This window comes from Nyctereutes procyonoides, unplaced genomic scaffold (genome assembly GCF_905146905.1).
Source record: "Nyctereutes procyonoides isolate TBG_1078 unplaced genomic scaffold, NYPRO_anot_genome, whole genome shotgun sequence".
NCBI lineage: Eukaryota > Metazoa > Chordata > Mammalia > Carnivora > Canidae > Nyctereutes > Nyctereutes procyonoides.
In genome coordinates this window covers 13,062,050-13,080,535 of record NW_026575140.1, presented here as the reverse complement: position 1 = coordinate 13,080,535, position 18,486 = coordinate 13,062,050, and the positions used below count along the sequence as shown (strand labels likewise).

At 52.4% G+C, this 18,486-nt stretch overlaps 1 protein-coding gene across 1 annotated transcript in view; it reads left to right on the top strand.

Annotated features, from left to right (window-relative positions):
- FA2H (fatty acid 2-hydroxylase) overlaps window positions 1-18,486 on the top strand; it is a 45,986-nt gene that overhangs the window by 11,738 nt on the left and 15,762 nt on the right. Inside the window, exon 2 of the mRNA XM_055305403.1 lies at window positions 11,412-11,504. Within this exon, the coding sequence (XP_055161378.1) occupies window positions 11,412-11,504 (93 nt within the window). The remainder of the gene's footprint in view (window positions 1-11,411; window positions 11,505-18,486) is intronic.

The following is an 18,486-nucleotide window of genomic DNA, read 5'->3' as shown; positions in this document are numbered from 1 at the left end:
TCCCTTATTCCCTGCATCACTATAGGATTTATGTGGCTACAGCGAGATCATGTGAGACCCGAAAGACAGAACATGTAGATTAAACTGAATCAAGATGATTATAAGTCCCCTCAGGCCCAGCTTTTGCTAGGAAAAGGTAGATTCCTGTTGAGCAGTGAGAGATGGATGTTTTCGGAACCTGAGTTGCTCTGTGCTCAGACCCTCTTGAGCAAAGCCACACCTTTCCCTCCTCCCTCCCCCAAGGAGATAGATATTCCCATCTCTCAGTATTGCCCCTCCCCTCAGCTAGGGCCTATGGGGTCTGTTCTGACCTGCTGTCCTCATTCCATCTTTACCTGGACAAGGGCAGAACTGGACCAGGGAACTCACCCCAGTCAGGGATAGACAGTCCCCAAAGATGAGGCTGGCAAAGGGCCCAGGTGGTCCCAGGAGCATACAGGGCCACCTTTCCCTACCACTGCTTCTTCCTCTATTCAAGCACAAATATAGTAGACATCTCCTCATGCTCACACTGAGCTCAGTGCTGGGGATAAAAAGACAACTTGTAGCTTCCCTCATGGGGCTTACCTGTGTGGAGGGAGGGGGACAAATAGGACAATTATAGGTGGTTGATAAGAGTTACAACAGAATATTTTATATATATGTTTTTATATGTGTGTATATATATATAATAGTCTATGTGTATAGATGTATTATACAACAGAATAGATGATATATTTTAGAAAGAGGCTGCAACAGAGTGACAGCTATAACTTCTGATAGGAGTAGTCTGAGGTGTCTTCTCTGAAGAGCTGATATTTGATGGATGAAAAGGAGTCATCACAAAGGAGAACATAAAAAAAATTCTATGCAGAGGGAACAGCAAATGTAAAGATACTGGAGTATGATAGGACTTGATGACATTAGGAATCCAAAAGGAGGTTCTTTAAAAAATGTATATTTATTTATTTTAGAAGAAGAGAGAGAGAGAGAAAGAGTGAGAGCAGAGGGAGGGGCAGAGGGAGAGAGAGAATCTCAAACAGACTCTGTGCTGAGTGTGGAACCTGACACAGGGCTCAGTCTCACGACCCTGAGATCATGACCTGAGCCAAAATCAAGCACTGGACGCTTAACCGACTAAGCCACCCAAGCACCCCCAAAAGGAGGCTCTTATGCTGCTAGAGCATTGCATGTGAGGGTGAAGTGGGGGAGGGAAGCAGGAGTCTTATCTCTGTAGAGCTCATGGTCATCGTTGGGGATTTAGATTTTATTCTGAGAACACTGGGCTGGAAGATTTTAAGTGAAAGACTGACAAAGTTGGTCTGTATTTTACTAGACTGTTCTGGTGGCCATGTGGAGGGTGGACTGAAGGAGTTCAAGAGTGGAGGCAGGAAGGGAGCTAAGAGGACATCACTGTCGTTGACAGAGGGATGTTGCCTGGACTGAGCCGCCATTGAGACAGAAGGAAGTGGATAGGAATTGGAAATGTTTTGGAGGTGGAACCACTATAACTTGCTGATGGATTAAATGCTGGGAGTAAGGGAAAGAATTGAGGATGATGCCACGGTGACTTGAGCAACTGGGTGGTTCAATACATGGAAACGATGAATACTGGGGTGGAGACCCAGGTTTGGGGTGAGGTAATCGGAGTCTATTGGTTTGAAATGGACCATATTAGGTTTGAAATGCCAAGGAAATACTCCGAGATTTTCAAGTAGTAGGTGAATATATGAGTCCAGAGCCATGCTATCCAATATGGTAGCCATTTACCACATGGGCCTATGAATTTTAAATTAATCAAAATTCAGTACTTAAGTTCCATGAGTCACATTTCAAGTGCTCAGTAGACATATGGGGCTAATAGCCTCTATATCGGACAGCAGATCTAGAACATTTCCATTATTACAGAAAATTCTATGGGGCAGCATTGGTCAGAGCTATGGCCCCGAGTTGAAAGGGATTTCTCTCTAGGATCATGGGATCCTAATCTGGTGACTCTGGTCCAGGAAGCTGGCATCCCAGTGTTGTTCACAAATAGCTCCTTCTTGCCCTTGACCACACCAGATTGTGTATTAAGTGATATCCGGAGCTCTATCAGAGAGGCACTGACCACCCAGAAGGGCAACTTGCCCTGGGGTTGTTCTTCAAGGACGTCGTCTCCTGGGGCTAAAGCACCTTACAGCGACAAGTATAAACGTAGCGTTTAATGAGCATAAAACAGGGAGTAGAGGCTGTCACTCACTGGGAGACACCTGTTCTACGACTCGTGGTGGCGATTTGGCCAGTAGTGGGTTTGGAATTCGGTTAAACCAGGGGACGAGAAGACACAGGCTCAGAGGCCAACAGTCTTGTGTTCTAGAACTAGCCATACCACTGCAGACAAGCCAGCCAACCTCCCTGAACCTAAACATCCTCAAGAACATTCCATGTCCTGGCACAGAGAGAGGGAATTGTTTTAACCAGTAGGTTGGAATCCATAAAAAGTCGCAGGTGAGGCAGGTCCGTTTTTGTCGTTGTTCTGTTTGTTCGGTGCCTTCTAGTGTTCTCAGCAATATACACCTTCCTCTGGGCCTCTAGCTGCTGGGGGCAGCTGGACACAGGGCCTGGGCACCATCGCACTGCAGAGAGAGGGTTTTCAGGCCAACCCCAGGCTGCGGGATAAAAGGCCATCTGTCCAGCCCCGGGTCCAGCCCCGGCTTTCCCGAACAACATTCCTTTATGCCGCCCGGCCCCCGCCCCCGCGGCCCCCGCCCTCGCACACTGCTTCCTTTCACCGCCTCTGGGTCGGCGTGTTTGTTTGTGGCGCAGAGGGCAGGCTCTCTGTTGTTCTTTTCTTTTTTCTCCCCGTCACGCACCCTCGAGCAAACCCTCTCTGGGGACAACAGGGTCGGGCCCTGGAGGAGGGCTGGGCCACGGAGCATCCCGGGAGTGCTCCCCGAGGGCGGAGGAGGGGCACGAAGAACCCCAGCGGGCACCGGCCGGTTCCGCTTCGTCCCAGCAACCCTCCCGGCTTCCCCAGGCACTGCCTCGGCCCCTCTGTGCCTCTGTTTCCCCCATCTGCGGAATTCCTCCTGCCTGCCCCTCGGGGAGAATCGCCTTGAGGGCCCTGAGGTGCCAGCCACCCCAGGGGGTGTCAGGGGGGCTGGGGGGGGGCAAGCACAGGCCCCAGGTGCCCCCGGAAAGCTGCAGGGGAAACTGAGGAGCGACTTTGGAGGCCCCGAGTAAGGGGACGGAGGCCAGCCCCGTGGTCACAGCAGACAGCGGCCTGGCGCCTGCCCCGCCCCTGCCCGGGGGGCTCTGTGCAGGCTGCCAGCCATCTCTTACCAGGCCTGCGTGCTGACAAGACCCTGGCTTCTACGGTCTCAGCAGGGGATGCACCCCAATCCTTGGCACGAGCCCCCGAGGCCTCTCCCAGGGCTTGTCCCTGCCCCTTGAATGCCTTTTCCCGCGTGGCCCTGTCTCCATCCCAGAGGACACTCCAGGAGGCCTGCTGCTAGTTTGCTAGGGTTGCAAAGTCCCACAGACCGGGTGGCGTGGGTGACAGAGATTTGCTGTCTGTTCTGGAGGCTGAAGTCCCGATCAAGGTGTCCATAGGGTGAGTTCCCTCTGAGGGCTGTGAGGGAGAGTGGGTTCCAGGCCTCTCCCTGGCTCCTGGTGGTTTGCTGGCAAGCTTTGGTGTTTCTTGGCTTGTAGATGCTTCACCTGCATCTCTGCCTTCGTCTTCACTTGGTGTTCCCCCTGAGTGTGTGTCTGTCTCCAAATTTTACCTTTTCATAGGGATATAAGTCACATTGGATTAGGGCCCACTCTAAGGACCTCATGTCAACCAATCAGATCTATGCCCTACCTCAAAATAAGGTCACATTGTGAGATACTGGGGGTCAGCCCTTCAGCATATGTGTTTGGAGTGGCGTAGGAGGGGACATAGTTCAACCCTTTACAGACCTCTGTGCTGGAAAGCGAGGTCCTTGGCACATGGCCTATGTCTTCACTGTGATGCCTTCACCACCACAGATTTTGTCTCCTTTCCAGTCACACAAGGAGAAAGAGATCCAGTAGAAGTGAGTGTCTACCATCCATTTCTGCTTTCTCTTGAAGCCAATCCTCTCTGCTAGACTAGAGGGAGGAGGAGGCTGAGGGTCATCCCTCCTCAAACCTTGCTGGGGCTCTGGCACCCAACCCACCCAGCGCCTTGGTATAGCTAACCCTGTAGGCCTGCCCCATGTGGGTGCAGCCCAGGGTCCACCTAGACCCCCTGTTCTGGGCATCGCATCAGAGGACAGAACCCTGGCTCCTGCCTGTCCGAGTGCCTCCTCCCCTGTGGCTGTATCATGAGGCAGGAGGTCTGCAGCTCACCCAGACGTCACAAACTGGCAGACCAAGGACCACGTTTGTATTCAGACAGGGTGGTTTGGCCCACACCCTTTGTTTGTTTTAAGTGCAAAGAAAATTTTAAAATCAGGAGAGTTCACATAAAAATCTGGTTTTCCAGCTCTCCTTAGAAATTGGAAGGTCTACGACACTGAGTTCCTTCCTCACCTGACCTGACCCTGTAAGTCAGGGCTGCTCCCTTCAACCGGGCATGATCCCTCTGGTTCAGTGCAGTCCACTCCATTCAAGACCAAGTGACAGTGACCTTTGGTTACTGCTGTCCGTGCATTGCCTTTTTTTCTTTCATCTCTAGCAAAAGGGTGCTTCCTGGTTTTGTGGGGGGTTTTGTTATTTTTTTGTTTCTTGGTATCTTGTGTTTCCAAAATGAGAGTGAGCATCTTTCCTTGTGGATGTGAATGATATTCCTACTCTTTATTATGCAAACAGAGTGAGTCTGCATTATGAGCCACACCCTGCCTGCTTCACGCATTGGTGTCACCTGCCCAACCTCTGAGAACAGGGCAGGAACTCGGGGTGCCCTGTCAGGGGTGAGCAATTTCTTGTTATGAGGGTCACATAGCAAGATGATAATGCAGCCTGGTCTAGAACCATGCCCTTCAGTCTAAAGGGTCTGGAACCTGCAGCATCTAGAACTAGAAGCTGGCTCCATATTCTTTCCCCTGCCCCTGGCTGCCCTCGAGGGCTGCCTCCTGGAGAGACAGGTGTGTTGAGGGCATCGGCAGGAATGTTAGGGAGCTGGCAGGAATAACTCCTGGGTCCTTTATGAGTTTGAGTCTGAGGGTGCTAAACTCAGTGTAAGAGAGGGCAGAGGGTGGAGTGCAGCAGGGGGACAGTGGTGTCCACAGGACTCTCTCCATGAGAGGAGAGCTGTAGCTTGAGCTGACCGGAGAGGACATGATGCCTCACGACCAGCTAGGAACTGGCATTGCATAGGAAGAATCTAGGGCCAGGGCTGCTCTCCCCTGGCTTCTCTCCCTGCAGCTTTGGGCTGTGGCTAGAGCACCCAAGGAGATGGAAACCCTGCCTGTATTGCCCAGCACGTTCAGAGCTTCTCACCTCAGAGCGGGCAGTGCCTGCCCACCTGGTCTCCTTGGCAGAGCACATTGGCCGTTCTTGAGCACGTTGACCTTCTCCCCCCAAGTACACACACAGGCTTTGGAAGGCACTGGGCAGCTTTTTCTACCTGCCCTGCCCACGCTTTGGTGGCCTTTCCAGGCCTGGGTGACTAGAGCCTCAACAGGCCACTGTCTACTCCTTATGGTATCACCGAGTAAGCATTCAGTGCTGGTCCTGTGCCAGCTACTGGAAACCTAGAAGTGAGCGAGATAGGGGGACCTCTGCCCTCATGTTCTGGCTTGGGAGACAGTCACAGGGAAATGCATAAAGAGAGCAAGACGCTTTCAGCCCCAGCACCACCCTGCTCCACTTGTTAGGCTTCTTCCAAACAGCCTTGGACCTGATGACAAAAGTACTTGTAGCTGTGCTCTCACCTGCCTTCCCAGGGTGGAAAGGTCAGGAGGCCCCAGGATGAGAGGGTGGGTCTTCAGCTCCATTCCTGCTGCCCCCATGACCATCTGTGTCCTCGGATGGACCCCCTAAGAAAGCTATCACCTTGCACTGGTGAGTGGCCCACCCCATGTCAAGCCACGTTCGTTCCCACTTGAGCTGACCATTCCCACAAAAGCCTGTGAGAGGCTCCCCGCCGAATGCTCACTTCCCTTACCAAAATATGAAATGCATTCAACCTGAAGGCAGAACAATTTCCAAATACTGGAAAAGAACACACACGTTCTTTGCCTTCTGACACTGTCTGGTTTTTAAAGATCTCTCTGGCTTACTTCCAGGATCAGGAGAGTCTTTTAAATAATGCATCGTGGAAGTTTCCAAGAAACTTTAAAAAAAAAACTTTTAAAGCTTGAGTTATAGCCCAGTTCCCAGGAGTGACCTTTACACACTTCTGATTCATGGACGGTGTTTGCCTGTGGAATTCAAGGGTGAGCCTGGCTCAACTATAAAATAAACACTGGGGCATGGAAGGCTGGAAAATGTGGCCCAGACCAGTGCATGCGATCCAGTGGCTCCCAGGAGGCCTCATTCCTAGAACCCCCTGCGCCCAGGGTCAGAGGGGAGCGGCCTCCACAGTGGAAATGGGAGCCCTTCTTCCAGAGGGTCTTTGTCCTCTTTGTGTATGGACAAGCCTTTTAGATCTTTTGAAATCTCACGACTAGACTCCGGAAAAATAGTCAATGAAAGACACACTAGAGGACACTTCCTGGTACCTGTGTGTGTCTGCTCCTGGCGGTGCCAACGTGCTGCTCGCCTTCACTCCCCTTGAAGTCTCCTCCTAGACCAGAGGTGTGTACAGTCTTGTGATTAATAACTTGGGCTCCTGCCAGGGGAGGGGTGTGGTCCCGCTGAGGCCACCCAGAGAGCACCTTGCTTATGCGGCCAGTCTGAAATTTATTTGCCAAGAGCATATCACCCACGACATTGCTACCTGCTGGCTCCAGCTCTCTCAAGCTGAGATTAAGCTGGGGCTGCAGAAGGAGGGGAAAGAAGGACGGGAGAAAGTGGTGCCTGCTGCCTCCCCAGCCTCCCTCTTTACATCATCCTCCACGGGTAGTGCTCCCCCAGTGCCAGCCTTCACACAGGCCTGGCCCAGGGTTCAAGGGCCTGGTCCTCAGTGAATCCCTGGCTGCTCTGCGCTGGGGATGCAAGCCAGTGAGCCATCCGTAGGGCATGGCTCTCTTTCACTTCCCTCCTTGGAATATTTCCACTTGAATGAAAAAAAAAAAAACCATAAAAGTTCTGTTTCCATTGTAAGCCAACACCTGTCTGTGAAACTGGGTTTTTAGTCATTTTTAAGAAAACCTTAGGGGCACCTGGGTGGTTCAGTGGGTTGGACATCCCTACTCTCTATTTCAGCTCAGGCTGTGATCTCGGGGTCCTGGGATCGAGCCCCACATGGGGCTCCACCCTCAGAGGGGAGTCTTCTTGAAGACCCTCACACACACTCTCTCTCTCTCTCTCTCTCAAATAAATACATAATTAAAAAAAAAAGAAAAAGAAAATATCACTGGAACAAGTGAACATTTGCTCAACTTCCTGTTACACGTAGTTTTTAGAATCCCACAGCAGCTATTTGAACCAAGAAAAAATTTAAGACATAATTTTAGGTTGTAATCTTTCTGCATCAAAAAATATTTACAAATAGAACCCTTTAAAAAAATGTCAATGTAATGTTGCCAAATGTCCTTCCTTAATAACTGCCTTTTATTCTGGAAGTATGTGTTTTCTACCTACTTGGTACTGAAATTTCCTTTCATTTATGAAATGCTGCTGATGGTAATTTTTAAAAATATTTTTATTTGGAAAAATAAAATGCTCGCACTCCTTTATTGGTCCGATGCACTTTCAGTTCTGCTTATCCCGTTGTACTTGGTCAAAGGGCACCAAGAATATATGGCGTAGATTATTGTAGTTTTGACCCTTGTATCTGGGCACTGTTCTGTCCAGACTGGCACTTTAGGGTGGTGTGTCTAATGTCCTGGGCCACTTCTCTCATCTGAGCAGATGTGTTTTCCATTTCTAGGGAGCATGAGCCCTGCAGAGCCTGAGGGCTTTATGCCCAGCAGCCAAGCCCACTGTACTGCAGGAGCCTCAGGGGACCCTAGACATGTTGCAAAGAACATTGAAACACAGTCCCACTCGAGAATTAATGAGTGGAGCATTTAATATTTCCAGAAGCATCCTAGGCACCCTAAGAAAGAGGAAACGTATCCTGCCCTCTTGGAATCTGTAACACCATTGCACAAACAAGATAATTGCCCAAACATACAAAAACAGCAAGAAGCAGAAAATTATAAATACCAACTGAGGCAGTGGGACATATGGAAAGTATGATATTTTAAAAGTTAGAAAATGAAGAGATCATATATTTGTTCATATAGTTATTATGAAGATTACAGGCTGGGTACGTAGTATGCCTTTGTGAATATTAACCTTTGTCATCATCCTGGAAGGATGACATTTAACAAGGAAAATACGGGCTGGAGGGAAAAGTTAGGGTTCATCCAAGGGCATAAAGCAGAGAGTTTGGAAACACAGGGGAAAGAGTTTAAATATAGGGAAGTCAGCCGTAAGCCGACTCAGAGGGGATGATACTATGTTAACTTTTTGGAAGTGGCGTCAGAGGGAAAGCCGGGCTCCTGGGTCAGACTATGATGTGGGCAGTAGGGAACATTCCCCAGAGGCAAGGAGTGAGGCCAGGGTCAGAGAGCATCTTCCAGGCTGATGCTCCAGCACATCGTGGATGCTCAAACATGTGTGCCGATGGACGAATCTAGGAAAGCAGTGGCTGTGGATCCAAGCCGTGTAGGAGCAAAGATCTAGGAGAAGAGTGGGGGGATGCAGTGAAACTGCACTGAGACCATCAGCCCCAAAGAGAAAGCTCGTATGGAGCCAAGGCTTCCTGTCCCTGACACTTCCCCTTGCAGATCTCATTTTCAGGCTTTCTCTGATTGCCACTGCCTGCCACTCTCCCCCTTCATCACTGTTCTGGGTGTCCGGTCATCACACATCTTTTGGGGCCCTCCAGTGAACAGGCATGCAGGTCCAGATCACCTCCTGAACCGTATCAGCTCTGCACACGATGCCAGCAGCAGCAGTCCATGCCAAAGACTTCAGGGGCCATGATCTAAGTGAATGACTGCAAAGGATGGCCACCGAAAGGTCCGGTGGGAGCTCAGTTCCCATGACATCCCACACCAGGGAGGTGCAAGCCTTGCTGGGTTCTGTCCTGGTCCCATTACATCTGCCATGGAAGGGGAACAGAGGGCCAGTACTTATCCTTGGAGACCCTGTTATGTCCTCAGAGTGTCGTGGACAAAAAACAGGTGGCAGGGGGTGGAGTGTTGGCTGTCCTCAGATATGTGTAAGGACAGCAGGTGAAAAAGAAAAAGTGCACAGTCCTAGAGGGAAGGAACGAGGAGCGCTCCCTGGAAAACCAGAGGCAGCCAGGTGGGCAGAAGGAAGACTTTTCCAGGGACTGGTACTCTCAGAGAACATCCCAAACTTGAGTGAGCAGAAACCTGGGGTGGATAGATGAGTGCTCTGTGCCCAGTACCAGGAGGCGATGGCCCTTCTGCTTCCAGTGATTGTTTGGACGGATGTGCCCAGATTTGTGTCTGCCATTCAGAGATGTCTGAAAAATGTAACCTCAAAATATTAAATGATCATCCGTGTGGTGACCCCTCCCCTGCCCTGTTTGGAATGGGCAGGCCCCTAGAAGAGCTTTTTGTTGAGAGAGATTGATGGAGTTGCAATGAGTTGGGGGTTGGTAGGTGCAGAAAAGGATCAGACTATCCTACTTAAGAAAGGATTTGGGGGGAATCCCTGGATGGCTCAGCAGTTTGGTGCCTGCCTTTGGCCCGGGGCATGATCCTGGAGTCCCAGGATCGAGTCCCACGTCGGGCTCCCAGCATGGAGCCTGCTTCTGCCTCTCTCTCTCTCTCTCTCTCTCTCTCTCTCTCTCTGTTTATCATAAATAAGTAAATCTTTAAACAAAAAAAAAGGATTTGGGGTGCCCAGGAGAAAATAACTTTCCAGGAGGGAGGGATAATCAATAGCTCAGTCATTAGGGGAGTTCTGGGGTATTTTGAGAATAGAACAGAGCTAGAAGGGACAGGTTTAATATATGACATTTATATTGGATACTTAGGAAGGTTCATTGCATGATATGCTATAAAACCCACTCTTTGTCCTTAAGAGGTCACCCTGGTGCTTTTTTAAAGAATTCAGGTACCAGCATAGTGGCCCAGACTAAAAATACTGAGATCTCCACCCCAAGACAGGACCACGGAAGCCTACTTTTACTTGGGTAAATGTGAGTTTCCCCAGAAAATGCCAGCATACTGACACCACCAGGTTCTTTTGATCCAAAGGGCTCCCCAAATAGGCTCCTCAGTTCCTGCCAGTACCCTGTGTCCAAAGGCCCAGCCAAGGCCACCAGCACCACAGTTCCCTTTAATCATAGGGACTCAGAGGCCAGGCCTCCCACTAGCAAGTGCTCTCGTCCCCACCTTCCCTACAGAAAGACGTGAGTTTCACCTACACACCAGCCTGCCCTCTCCAGCCTCGCCCTGTGTGACGTCAGGGCTAGCTGCAGCCATGTGATGTTCCTAGTACATTCCATTTCCTTCCAAGTTAGCCTCTCTGCAACTTTGATTTCACCTTGAGCCCATCTGGGGGCTCAAGTTCCGCCATGAACACGGCTCCTGACCCATGCATGGGGCTCCTGAAGGGACCCTCTCCCCATCTCCGCTTTCTGATGGGCACAGGGTCCTAGTCACCCCAGCCTGTGACCCACAGGCTCTGAATTACCATACCAGGAAGGGAGGGAGCTGGGGTAGTCATCGGAATGGCACAGTGAGCCTGCCAGGTGCCAGGGTGCCACCCTGTGACTCCCTCTGCCTGTCGCCTGCCAGAGACCTAGAGAGACAGAGAGAGGCTGGCCGGGGGCCCCCTGGCCCACAGTGTACCCACTGATGACTCTCACTTCCCTACAGCTTCTCTGCCAGCTTCTTGTCTCTCCCATATCATTCTGCCTCTTGTTTTTGCAGAAATTATTCTCTTTTTTTGAAGATTGTATTTATTTATCCATGAGAGACACAGAGAGAGACAGAGACACAGGCAGAGGGAGAAGCAGGCTCCCCGAGGGGAGCCTGATGCAACACTTGATCCCTGGCACTGGGATCACACTCCGAGCCAAAGGCAGGCGCTCAACCACTGAGCCACCCAGGTGTCCCAGAAATTATTTTTTTAAAGAAGAAGAGTCCGGAGAATAACCCAATTGGTGTCCACCTATTTTCAGATGCACTCAGTGCCCTTGATTCCCACTAGCCACACAGCCTACCCCCTGCCTCAGCACGGAGCTCTCAGCACTCCGGGCTGCCTCACTGTGGGGCGGCTCCCTGCTCCCCACCCCTTCACCCCCACCCCACACAGCACTGTGGGTAATTACCTGTATTTTCTCTCCCCAGGGCTCCGTGGAGAATGGGACTGTGACCTCTGTGAACACCCGGAAGTCAGACCCTTTCATGGAGCCAAAGCTCAAAATGGTGGACTGGGACCAGGTAGCTGGCACAGGGTGGGGTGGGGTGATGATCCAGGGCTCCTGGGGCCAAGGCGGCAGGGTGGGGAGCCAAAGGCTCTGGTTATTCATAACATTTTCCCAAGAGGGATGAGGATGGGGAAGCAGGTGCTCACAGCTCACAAGCATGATCTGGGGTGGTGATAGATGTGGGGAAACTGTGCACAAAGAGGTGTACGCAGACCCCGGCCCCGAACACCCCAGAGAGTGGTCTCCTCCAAGGACCTAGAGCTGAGAAGAGCACGATGACCAGTTCAGAGGGTCCAGACACAGGGCAGAGCTGCCCCCCCCCCCAGGTACCAACAATCACTCTCAAGAGTCATGAGTCCATATGAGCTTGGGAGCCTGCTGAGGCAGGGGAGACGGGCTGGAGCCATTCACAACATTGGTCTGCAGGTGCCTGGGAGACCAGGGGGGACCAGACCTGAGTGTCATCTCCCTCCAGCCTGGGTGGGGGGACTGTCCTAATACTGGAATAGACACTACCACACACCTCCACCCATGTACCCTACCTGTGTTGGACACCAGGGACAAGAGACAAATAGGACAGGCCCTGGCCCCCAGGGAGGGGGAGGGAGGACAGACCTCCCCCACCAACAGTTTTTACAACATGGGGAGATGCGAGAAGCACACCCAGAGAACACAGGTGGCCGGATGTGGGGAGGACTCCACAAAGCTGTTTTCTGGAGCCCTTTGGCCGAGACCCCAGGAACTCAGAGACAGTGTCTGTCACGTGAGAATTGCCTTGCCTCTGGGGGAGCCCATCAACCCACGGCAAAGACGCCTTTGGGTGCCCTACTAGAGAGGTCAGGACAAGTTGTTCTGGGGCCCATCCCCCTCAGAGAAGCATGGAAACCAAAAGGGAGATGGGCCAGCGGGAGGGAAGGCTTGTCACACAGCATGTCCAGAGGGCTCACCGGAACTCAGTGTCCTGACCTCAGCCCCTAGGCTTGGCACAACTGCCAAGATCTGAGGTTGGAGGGGTCTCGGTACAAGTGGCTGACTTCTCTGGAAGTTGCGGGACCTTGAGCTTGTTCTGTAGGTGGGTAGGATGTAGGTGACAAGGACCCTGGAGGCTGTGGAGTCAGGGCCTCAACCTAGAAAAGGAGGAGCTGTGCAAGGAGATGAGGATGGTTTAGGGAGGATGGCAGGACCAGAGGGCGAGCTGCAGGGTATCAGGCTTGGGGCTCAGTAGCCAGCAGATGGTACTAAAGGAGGGATCCTTAGGACCAGCATCTGTGGGCCTGGCCTGGGGATTGAGTGTTGGAAAGAAAACACTCTAAGGAGAGAGCTGACCAGGGCTGGATGCATATGGGCAGTCCTGTGGTGCAGGGGCAAGAAGGATTCATCCTGGAAGGGAGGGGGCTGTCATAGAGGCTGGCTGGGGACAAGCAGCTCCTGCATGGCCAGCCCTGCCTCAGGGAAGGGTCCTCTGAGGCTCCCCAGACTTCAGGTTCTAGGATGATCCCAGCCACGTCACTGTGTGAGGAGGGAGAGGAGGAATCCAGTCCTGTCCTGCCAATACCCCATGCGAGAGGGGCAGAGGGGTCTCCCCCTGCACCCCGCCCCCTGCCTCCCCTCCCAGGGACAACTCCTGGCTCCTCGCCAGCACAGCCTGACTCACCTTCCCTGCTCCTCTGTGGTTCTCTTTCACACACAGTTTCTCCTTCCTCCTCCCCCCTCCTCCTGGGTCTCTGGGCTGAGAGACAGCCTGGAGACCTGCTCTGGCAAGGGGTACCCGCCCCTGGCCCCACTGGGGACTTTGGGGGTCAGCACGGAGAGGACCTAAGCTTCCCAGGAGAGGGAACAGTGCTTTGCCAGCTTTTTTTTATTTTTTAATTCATCTACCACGTGGTCAATCCCAGCCCCTTTTGGGCAGCCGAGAGGCTGGGAGAGCCCCCAAGCCCCTGGTCTGATTTACATCTATTTCTGCCTCAGGCCACGGGCTTGGGTGGGTCTGTCGGTCTGGACCTTGAGGAGCTGTGGCCAAGAGGGCTGTAGCTTTGCCTCAGCCGGGGTTCCTCAGGCCTGGGCTGAGTTTACACACCGCATCTGGGACAGAAGGACTTGCCAAAGTTAACCCTTAGTGTTTTGCATTCAAGGGGAGCCCCTCTGGGTGCTGCCAGTGAAAGGAGTCTTAGCTTCCAGAACCCAGCCTCCCTAGCCCCAGATGCTGGAGGAGTCGGCTGTGCTGGAAAGCGTGAGGGGAAACTGAGATGGGGTACCAGGGCAAAGGATGGAATATTCTAAAAAGACAGCAGAAAGGGCCAGGAAGCAAGGCCAGGGTGCTCTGCCCTGCTTGGAGGTGCAATGCGATCTGACTTTCAGGCTCTGTGTGGGATTTTACTGGAACAATTTCTAAATCATTCCTTCAGTCACTGGGCCAGGCGGGATCTAAGCTTCCTTGTGGGATGAGAAACCACATTGTAGCTTCTCACCCTACACTGTGCCCTACTTCCCTCTCCCTATGTCTGGAACCCAGCCAGCCTGGAGCTTGCCCCAGTAGAGGTGGCCAGAGCTGCCCTGGCTTCTAGGCACACATGGCCTAATTGTCCCACTACCTCTTTTCACCACTTGACTGTGTCCTTTTCAGAGTCCCGCCCCCAATCCTCCTCCACCCTCCCAACTTTGGGGGCCAGCCTCCCAGGAACTGGATAGAACTGTTGGGATCTGAGAAGTTTGCAGAATTTCTCGGCTCGGAACCCCCTGGGCAGCGGAGTTAGCGCTGAATTAACGCTTCTTTTAGTGAGCTCTCACCACATGCCAGACTTGGGCATGCCTGCCAAACTGGGCAGGGCAGTTTATGTATATTATCTATTATCTGATTTAATCCTTTCAATAGCAGGACAAGATAAGGATTAGAATGATCCTGATTTAACTAATGAGGAAGAGCCTAAGTCTCCTGCCCAAAGCGACTCTGCTAGCTGCCTTAGTGGCCCAGCCTGTGGTAACTGCTGAGCCCCGCCCCCCCGCCCTGCTGTGGATCCTAGAACCCTTCCACCCAGATAGTTGGCCAAGCATAAGACCCTGCAGCCTGTCCTGGGAGAGGGGCTGGCAGGAGGCAGGGGGGAGGCGGAGGTAGAGTCTTCTTCTCCGTCCTGCTTTGGGTTAAGCCAGAACCGCTCCCACAAAACTGCTCCAGCTCCGCAGGCTACCAATGACGAGACCCATTCTCTTCCCCTAAGAAACAGGTAGAGTCATCCAGCCAAGGGTCTTACAAAGCAATATGCAACCCCAGGTCCCCTATGCCCACATCCCCACACACATAACCCTTGGCATCCGGGGCTCCTCTGGGGAGACCCACGGCCTACGCAGATGGTGATGTTGGCTACATGGATTTAACCATTTGGGAGCCTCAGATAAGTTCTCAGTGACCCTGGATCAGAACAAGGGCCCTCTTGGCCAGCCCACATCTGGAGAAGGGTCATCCTCAACATTGTGGGTACAGGTCATCCTCAACATTGTGATGTGACAGGCCAGCACTCTGTCTCCAGTCACCTTGGGTCTCCTTCGGCCTCCTTTCTCACCTTGACCCTCCACAGAGTAGGCGGTGGTTGAAAAGGTCCAGCTGCCCAGAGAGACCCACAGGGACCTCCCAAAGGCTATCCTTGTAGGGCCCGGGTCTCCCGAGTCTCTTTGCTGCTCACCCCCTGGCCCAGAGCTTATGGCCTCTCTTCCAAAATGCTCAACAGTGCTCAGAAAATACCTGCCCCCGGGGAAGAAAACAGGCAGGTGTGCTAGGTGGGCACCGCCCTCTATATCCCTGCAGGGGCAGTGGTTGAGGCAGCCCAGGAGACGGGAGATGTGCCTGGGTGGCCACAGACAGCTCCAGGTCTCTTTATCTGCGAAATGGAGGAAATTGTTTCCACCCCATACCAGGGGGATCTGGAAACGTAGGAAAGGGTACGGAAGGTGTGCTGCTGGCAAAAGACCAGAAGCTTTGCTTTGGGATGGGAGGCAGGGCAGGTCCCCTCTATTGTTCTTCAGCCCTGAGGACTGAGGTCCCACTGACTTTCTGCGTGACACGGCCAGACCTTCTCTCTGCCTGGGGTCTGGCCCTTCACCCTTGCTCCCTGGCCACACTCAACTCTAAGCCCCCGGTGGGGAGGCCTGAGACTGCCGCTTCCCCTGGGTACAAGGAGGAGGCGGGTGGTCCAGAACTGCTCTGTGGACTCGAGCTTGTCCAGCCCATTAGACTGTACAGGATGGGCCTGCAGCTCCCCTGTAAGGACCCTGTGGGACCTCAAAGCCTCTGTGCCGGGGAATTCACAGCTGTGGGGGGACTGAGCCAGCTGATAGGAGGCCTCCTGGTTGTGGTTGAGATCTCGGAGCTGGGCTGGCTTGAGTGCAGGTCGTGTCTGCAGTATATTACCATTGAGCATCTGACCTCAATCTCCTCATCTATAAAATGGGTCATCTCAGTCTTAAGCGCTCCAAGTCACAGCATATGTAGGATAATGGACATGAAGTCTGAGCCCAAGGGGCCTATGACCAGGACAAAGAAACAGGGGCTGGGATTCCCTGTAGAGCTTCTTGCCCTCACGCCTCTCCCCACTGGGCACTGCTGGTTGGAAGCCCATTGGGAGGCATCCCTGGAGCTATGGGCTCTGTGGTTTTGGTGGACATTTCTTTAAACAATTGCCTTACGTCATGGCTGTAGAGGTGGGAGGAACTGCTGGCACAGAGCAGCTGCCCCCTCTCCTCACAGGTGCCGTGTCTGGGGAAAAGTAGGTTCCCAGCTTGCCACTCCTGAGCTGGGGCTGCCCCCGGGGAGAGCTCTGTGCCTCCTGGCCCCTGTGCTGCCAGGGGAGGGGAGGGAGGGACTTGGGGAGCAGAGGAGGCCCCCTTCCAACCCTGCCAGGATGCAAGCCCTGCCATGCTCCTTCTGAGCCACAGGCTGCCCTTTCCCCCTACAGGCTTGGCTGCAGCTGCATTCCAGACATAGCCCAGGAGGGCTCCCCGCTCCGTGGGTCAGGGGCAGAGCTGAGCGGGGGAGGGGAGTAGGACTTTGTCCAAGCTTACCCCAATTTGCCTGTGTTTCCTGGGGCCTGGCCTGTTGCACAGGATTTTTGAGTTCATAAAAGGACCCCCACCCCCACCAAGCCATTTCTGGGCATATCTTCACCTTCATCCACACAGTCAGCTTTAGCTGGGCACCCCTGAGTGAATTACTTGTTGTCTCTGAGCATCAAGCTCCAACGTCTGTGAAAGGAGGATTTGCTACTGAGAAGGTAGCTATGAGTTGTCCTCTCCTACCACCCTCCCTTCTCAAGACCAATTCCCAGCCAGTTGCCATGTTGGAAGTGACCCAGTAAGTGAGAGGCATTGGATGTATTAGTACAAAGCTGAGACTTTCTCTGTCAGTGATCAGGGCTGGAGGAGAATTGAGAAAAGGCACCTTGTTGGTGTGCATACTCTCTAAATCAAGGTTGAGCATATGGTGAATGTCCCAGCCCCCAGGAGACTGTGGGGAAGGAAGCCTGGGTAGGGGTAGGGGTGGGGAGAGCTCCCACTCCAGGACCAACCAATCCCATCTTAAGAATCACTCAGGGAGGGGATCCCTGGGTGGCACAGCGGTTTGGTGCCTGCCTTTGGCCCAGGGCGCTCTCCAGGAGACCCGGGATCGAATCCCACGTCAGGCTCCCGGTGCATGGAGCCTGCTTCTCCCTCTGCCTGTGTCTCTGCCTCTCTCTCTCTCTGTGACTATCATAAATAAAAAAAAAAAAAAAAAAGAATCACTCAGGGAACCCCGGGTGGCTCAGTTGGTCTGTCTTTGGCTGAGGTCAGATCTCAGGGCCCTGGGATTGAACCCCACATCAGGCTCCCTGCTCTGTGCTCTGTGGGGAGCCTGCTTCTCCCTCTCCTTCTGCAGCTCCCCTTGTTTGTGCTCTCTCCTGTGCTCTTGCTCTCTCTCTGTCAAATAAATAAGTAAAATCTTTTTTTTAAAAAGTCACTTGTCCCCTCTGGGCCTCAATATTCTTCCCTATAAAATGGGGAGGTCAGCAAGTTTGGATTTCGGTACTAGCATGGAAGTCTCACTTTACTTCCCATAGAATAGTGGGCTGAGGCTGCAGTAGTGGAAATGTAGGTGTCAGCCATTGAGGACTGAGGGAGATGTTTGCAGAGGGGCCTCCCTCTTGGGATTCTTCCCAGGGTGGTGCTTCAGCCTCCAGAGCGAAGTGGTGCTCCCTGGTACCAAGGAGTGCTGCCCCACAGAAACACAGACTATGGGCTAAATATGGACCCAGGTTAGAGGCAGTGAGAGGTCAGAGGCAGCCTTGCAACCAAGTCTTGACAGCAAGTCTGCCATTTGTACAGTGGCCAGTGCCCACTAGTCTACTCAGGGAGGAACCAGAGTCATATCCAAATACTAGATGGGCCACAGGACATCAAACAAGAGATTCCTATGTTTACGGGAGTGGAGGGTTGGGGGCCGGCCCTGTCTACCTGAAAACCAGCTTTCCACATCTGCTCTGTCCTTTTGTTCTGTTCCCTTTGCAATAGGGTGTAAAAGTCAGGCTAGAATCCTGGCTTGCTGCTCACCTAGGTGTTCTTCCTGTGTCTCAGTTAGGCTTATAAATCCTATGCTGTTTTCTATTCATTTTATAAAATAAGGGCAAAATGTATCAATAGGTAAAAATTTGCACAAACCACTGCTAGGCTGAGAGAGAAGCCTGCCTGGCCATAACCCTGTGTTATAGCTTGAAATGTTCACTGTCTGAGGTAGCTAAGTCTGGATTAAGGGCACAAATGAAAAAGGCATAGAATGTTGTGTGTAGCATGCAAAGATGGAACATATAAAAACCAGGGGTTTCATTCAAGATAGATGGTGATAAGTTAAGGATGCATATTATCATCCTTAGAACAGCAACCATGGGAAAAATACAAAAGGGCATAGCTCAAAAGGAAATAGAGAATATTTCTAATATAGAATATTTCTAAATATTTGATTAATGCAGACAAGA